The sequence below is a fragment of the Dendrobates tinctorius genome, unplaced genomic scaffold (assembly GCF_039654945.1).
Source record: "Dendrobates tinctorius isolate UK_male_01 unplaced genomic scaffold, ASM3965494v1 ptg000008l, whole genome shotgun sequence".
Classification (NCBI taxonomy): Eukaryota; Metazoa; Chordata; class Amphibia; order Anura; family Dendrobatidae; genus Dendrobates; species Dendrobates tinctorius.
Genome location: NW_027361676.1, coordinates 27,488,780 through 27,494,779, shown reverse-complemented (window position 1 = coordinate 27,494,779; position 6,000 = coordinate 27,488,780). Strand labels below are relative to the sequence as shown.

General features: G+C 43.3%; 1 protein-coding gene across 1 annotated transcript in view; it reads left to right on the top strand.

Moving 5' to 3' along the window:
- Positions 1-2,646: 2,646 nt before the first annotated feature.
- The window catches only part of SPMIP2 (sperm microtubule inner protein 2), an 82,508-nt gene continuing 79,154 nt past the window's right edge, over positions 2,647-6,000 (top strand). The window contains exon 1 of the mRNA XM_073575930.1: positions 2,647-3,066. Within this exon, the coding sequence (XP_073432031.1) occupies positions 2,985-3,066 (82 nt within the window). The 5' untranslated portion in view covers positions 2,647-2,984. The remainder of the gene's footprint in view (positions 3,067-6,000) is intronic.

The window sequence follows — 6,000 nt, the reverse complement described above, 5'->3', positions numbered from 1 at the left end:
AAGATAAATTGATATGCTGTGGTCTGGAGAGATTTGCCACATGTCCGTCTCTGCGGAAGAGCCGCGAGCGTCTGTGGATGCAAAGTGGGCATGGGATTTCTTGAAATCTCATTCACTATGCTGTCACAGCTGGCCACTGTCGGTTTGATGCTGCACAAGTACGCAGCATTAAACCCACAGCGATTACTGATTGTCTGCACCTACCCTAAGAGCTTTATACCTATTTCATGGCAGTTTTCCAGGAATAGTATAAAAAATAAAGACAGGAACAGTCTTCAAGACTCCATTTCTAAATATGGTTAACCCCTTCATGATTAGGAAATATTAGTTTTTGCGCTTTCATTTTTTCTCTCCTGTTTTTGAAGAGACATAACGTTTTTGTTTGTCCATCAATATAGCATATACAGTTGAAACTAGAAATTTACCTACACTATATAAAAAGACACATAAGCATGTTTTTCTCAATATCTGACATGAAATCTGAATAAACCAGAATATTACTGCCTTAAAACATTCTATCTCTCATTATTCTGGTGTGGCGCCCCTGAGGCTCAGTTGCCACAGAGGTACTGCACCTTCTCCTAAGGTGTAGTGCCCCACCATCCAGGTAAGGTGGGAACTCCTTGCCACACTCCAACACCTGTATCCCACACAAAGGATAGTTCAGCAGAGGACCAGATTGCAGCTCAATGCTTAGTGGGTAGCAGAGCACCTTTCGTGGATCCTTGCTTCGTAACACGAGATGTGCTGGGAGGTGGGTGGAGTTAGTATAAAAGAAGGGTAAAGATAGGATTTAGGTCAGTTGAGTCTTAGAGGAGTCTGACAGGAGGTCAGTCGGGAAGGAACCCACTCAGTGAGGAGTGGGGGGATCCCTGGAAGAAGGGATGGAGGAAGGAGTGCTGCAGCTGCCTCAGTGACCTGAGCCAGCTGGCACGGGAAAGGAAAGAGAAGGAGAGACGTAGAACTGTAACCTGCATTTCCATAAGAGAGAGAAAGACAAGTACGGAATGAAGAGGAGAGAGAACAGAGAGGAGGAGTGTGTTGGATAGGAACCCTACCTATAGGTTCTCAGCGCAAGGCCGGGGCCCGGTCCCTGAGGTTGTATGGACACTTATGGTTCTGCAGCAGACACCGGTGGAGTAGTTGGCTGTAAATGCACTACTCCCATCAAAGACTTGGGACACAACAGCAACCAAATAGAGAGCCGGGATTCAGGAGAAGGGAGTCCCTGAAGCAGGCTACAGCTGTCTGTCATACAAGTAGAGTTGTTAGGAACATCTGACAGGAGGAACTTCAGGGAACCACGGTACTGGAGTTCTTCACACTAAAAGGCGCAATAGAGGAGTCGTTCAGGAAAGGCACATGTTGGCGGGGTGCTGGCAGGGAGAGTCCTATCTCTCCTGGAGTTTGGCTGGGCCTCTGCTTGGAGGACACGGTACTGAAGCGGGCACCTGTGTGCACTACGAACTGTGAGTAAAGCTTTGAAACTGCAAGCCCTGGTGTCCTCCATTCATTCCCGCATCAGCACCGCTACATCTGGGTATCCGCGTCTACACCATCCTGGGCTTCTCCTCATCCATTGCACCCACACTGCCCTGGGACTACAGCTCCACCTGTGGGGAGCTATATCATCTTTGCTGCATCACACCATCAGTCCCAGTGGATCTGCAAGCAGCGTTGGCTTACCATCTTACTTGCCAAACACCACGGGTGGCGTCACGAACTACTATTACATTAAACCACAAAAACAACCACCATTGATATTGGGCGCCCAGGGCCACGGACCGGGTCACCGCTGCCGCGACACATTCCCCTGACACCGGCCCAGTACCGAGCACCCCACAGCCCTGGGATGTGGGCGACCCACTGGCATTTGGCAAATATTAATAATTCTGGTAATCCTAATCGACCTAAAACGGGAAAGGTTTATTCTGATTTCATGTCAGATATTGAGAAAAACATGCGGATGTGTCCTTTTATATAGTGTATGTAAACTTCTGGTTTCAACTGTATATAGCATGTTGAAGTTTTCAATGACATCATTCACTTTACCATGTACTGTACTAAAACATAGGTGTGTGGGGACAAATTCCAAGTGTGGTAATAAGATGATTCCTTTTTTCATTCATAACTTCTCTTTTTTGTCTATTTCCATAGAAGTCCTTTAAAAAATGAAATGCCATGGCAATTTTACTGTACCCCCCATATATTTTGAATGACAACCATCCCTGATCATATGGGACCAATTTGTCAAAACCAGCCTGCGTTGTTCATGCCAGTCTTGATGAGTCGCGCTGGAGTCAGACCTCTTCATGAATCTGGAGAGTGTGATAAGTGGTGTGCCCCTCCGTACTCTATGCTAGAAATTTAATTCCAGGCAGATACTGGGGTAAGATTTCTGGCGCAGTGAACACCATGGCTTGTCATCAATTAGACGAGCTCTGGTGTCCCGCCCCAACCACATCACCATCCTGCCCCAGCTCTGCCCACTTTGACGAAGCTGGGGGAAAGTGGAGAGAAAATGCCAAAAGTCACCAAATTTTGGCTGAAGTCTCAGTTGCACCTAAATTCTGCAACTTTTCTACGATTTTACTCCAAAAATCTAGTGTGTAAGCTTTGATGATTGCATTCCCTGCAGTCATTTCTTGTGGCTGATTTGCTTGGACAGACACTTCAGAGCTGGAACATTCAATTACAGACCAGGATGAGAGTTGAAATGATAATGGTGCATGGCAAATGATGGACCTTGCTTGTTTGTTATAGTCTATACTGGGCCTGAGGACAACTTTCCAAAGGACCATTCTCAATAGTTTCCACTACCATTGTCATCTCTAGTTGTCCTGGTGACTTTGTTGCTGGGGAAACATTGTTTAGTCAATGGACAAAGATATTATTACACTGCTCAGTGACTGCGGGCAGATCAGGCTTCAGCCATTCATAAGTTACAGAACTTCTCATGTCATTTGACTGCCAGGCAGCACAGCATGCATCCAATACATAGTGGTCGGCCCTCAACCTCCTTGTCCTGCTGCCCTCATGCCTCGGGAAAGAGGATGCTATATACAGGTAACACACTGGCACATCAGTACATCACAAGTGCATGATACATGGCGGATTCTCATTCAGCAAAAATGCAACTGCAAATAGTTCTAGTGTTTGCTTCATTATAGCCATAGTTCTGGATCTCTTTGTGTATCTTATATCTATTTAATATCTATCTTTGTTTTTTTGCTCAGCAGATACGTCAATTATAATCTATCACAGTTTTCTAATTTTGTTATCAAATCTACAGTCATTGCCAAGAGTTTGGTGGCTACTTCAGCATTTTTACATGTTGTAGTCAGATGTTTCTATCATTACAAAGTACAGCATTCCACACATTTTTACACTTATTTGACAAATACATCAAGCCTAAACAAGGACCCAATATTTACACTGATGACTTATTTTTTAAGACTTCTGCGATTCGCAGCTGGATATCAGCCTCTGGGCAAAATGCTGACTGATGACCACTCCTTCTTATCTAATCAGTGCTTGGAGTTTCTCACAATTTTTGTGTTTTTTGTCTGCCCCCTCTACCTCCTGCTTTTTGAGTATTGACTACAGGTTCTTAATGGAATTGAGAGCTGGTGAGTTTCCTGTCCACGGACCCGAAATGTCAGTGTTTTGTTAACCAAGCAATTTAGTTATCAATTTTACTTTGTGACATGTGCTCCATCATGCTGAAAAAAGTGTTGTTCATGATCAAATTGCTCCATGATTTTTGGGAGAAATTGCTCTTGGAGGAGGTTTAGATACCATCCTATATTCATTGCAGCGTTATTTGGAAAAATTGTGAGTGAACCCACTCGCTTGGATGAAAAGCAACCGTAGACATGAATGGTATCAGGATGCTTTATTGTTGGCAACAATTTTCCCTGAGCTAATGGGAAGATCACTCAAATTTTGCAAACAGGTAATTTTGAGACAAGGATGAAATTGAGTGGAAATGGTTTTTGTGATTAAGTTCATTTTCATGCCAAGGAATAACTTTGCGATTCATCTGATCATTCTTTCTAACATAGTTTATACACATTGTCATAATAAAAACTGAAGCAGCAAACTTTGTGGAAACCATTATTTGTGCTAGTCTCAAAACTTTTGGTCATGACTGTACAGTTTCTATCCAAAATTATTCAACCCCCAACGCAAATGTAAAAAATTCACTGCTGTTTAAAAGGAACTTGTCATGTACAAAAATGCTTTAAACCTGCAGTTATTGGTTCAATCTGCAGGTTTATAACATTCTGACATTGTGCAGGTGCCACACTGAGGGCCCCACTGCCGGGAGGAAATGAGCCTTATTTCCCGCTCCCAGCAGCCTCGTTCTTTCAGTCATAGGGGTGCGGCCGACACGGCTTCAGTCACGGCTCAATGCTTAGAGATTAGTGGCTGTAACTGTAATGTTGCTTGGGGTGGTAGCTGTGGGTGAGGTTCTTGTTCTTAACACCCCGGTACGCTACATGAAAGTGGAGGTCCTGGCTGGGTGTGTGGAATTATACCTCTGCAGACTGCATGGTACCGTTGTACTTGGGTGGCCAGGACTGGATGTTATGGAGAGATTAGTGAAGGAGACCTCAGTTCAAAAATAAACTTTTTACTGAAGAATAACTTGATATGACCTATATACAGTAAATAGTAGTCATTTCATTTCCTCCAGGCAGCAGGGCTCTCCGTGCTCTCAGATGAATCCCATATCAGATTGCACAAGGATATAGAGGAAGGTAAAGGGGGAGACAAGGGGGCGCAGAGTCTAAGAGTACACTACCGTTCAAAAGTTTAGGGTCACTTTGAAATTTCCTTATTTTTGAAAGAAAAGTACAGTTATTTCTAATGAAGCTAACATTAAATGATTCAAAAATACACTCTATACATTGTTAATGTGGTAAATGACTATTCTAGCTGCAAACGTCTGGTTTGTAATGCAATATCTTCATAGGTGTATAGAGACCCATTTTCAACAACCATCACTCCAGTGTTCTTATGGTACTTTGTGTTTGCTAACTGTGTAAGAAGGCTAATGGATGGTTAGAATACCCTTGAAAACCCTTGTGCAAGTATGTTAGCACAGATGAAAACAGTTTGGCTGATTAGAGAAGCTATAAACCTGACCTTCCTTTGAGCTAGTTAAGAATCTGGAGCATTACATTTTTTGGTTCCATTAAGCTCTCAAAATGGCCAGAAAAAAAGAACTTTCATGTGACACTCGACAGTCTATTCTTGTTCTTAGAAATGAAGGCTATTCCATACGAGAAATTGCCCAGAAGCTGAAGGTTTCCTACAACGGTGTGTACTACTCCCTTCAGAGGAGAGCACAAACAGGCTCTAACCAGAGTAGAAAGAGAATTGGGAGGCCCCGCTGCCAACAGGACAATGACCCAAGCAGGCAGCTGGTATTCTATCTATAATGGAGTGACCAGCACAGTTACCAGATCTCAACTCCATTGAGCTATTGTGGGAGCAGCTTGACTGTATGGTATTCATAAAGTGCCCATCAAGCTAAACCAACTTGTGGGAGGGTCTTCTGGAAGCATGGGGTGAAATTTCTCCAGATTACCTCAGCAAATTAACTGCTAGAAAGCCAAAGGTCTGCAATGCTGTAATTGCTGGAAAGGGAGCATTCTTTAACGAAAGCAAAGTTTGAAGGAGAAAATTATTATTTCAAATAAAAATCTTTTTTTCGAACCTTGTCAGTGTCTGGACTAGATTTTAAATTCATTTGGCAACTCATTTGATTAATAAAAGTATGAGTTATCATGGAAAACACAAAATTGTCTGGGTGACCCCCAAACTTTTGAACGGTAGTGTAGGTGTACAATGTTTACATCCGCTGCAACAGATTATGGTTTTTGCACTCACCCTTTGGATGTCTTGTATATTCGCTCAAATGACCCGTGTAGTGGATCAGCTCTTTGTGATCCTCCGGTCTGCATCACGATTGCGGGAACTATGCCAGCCTTG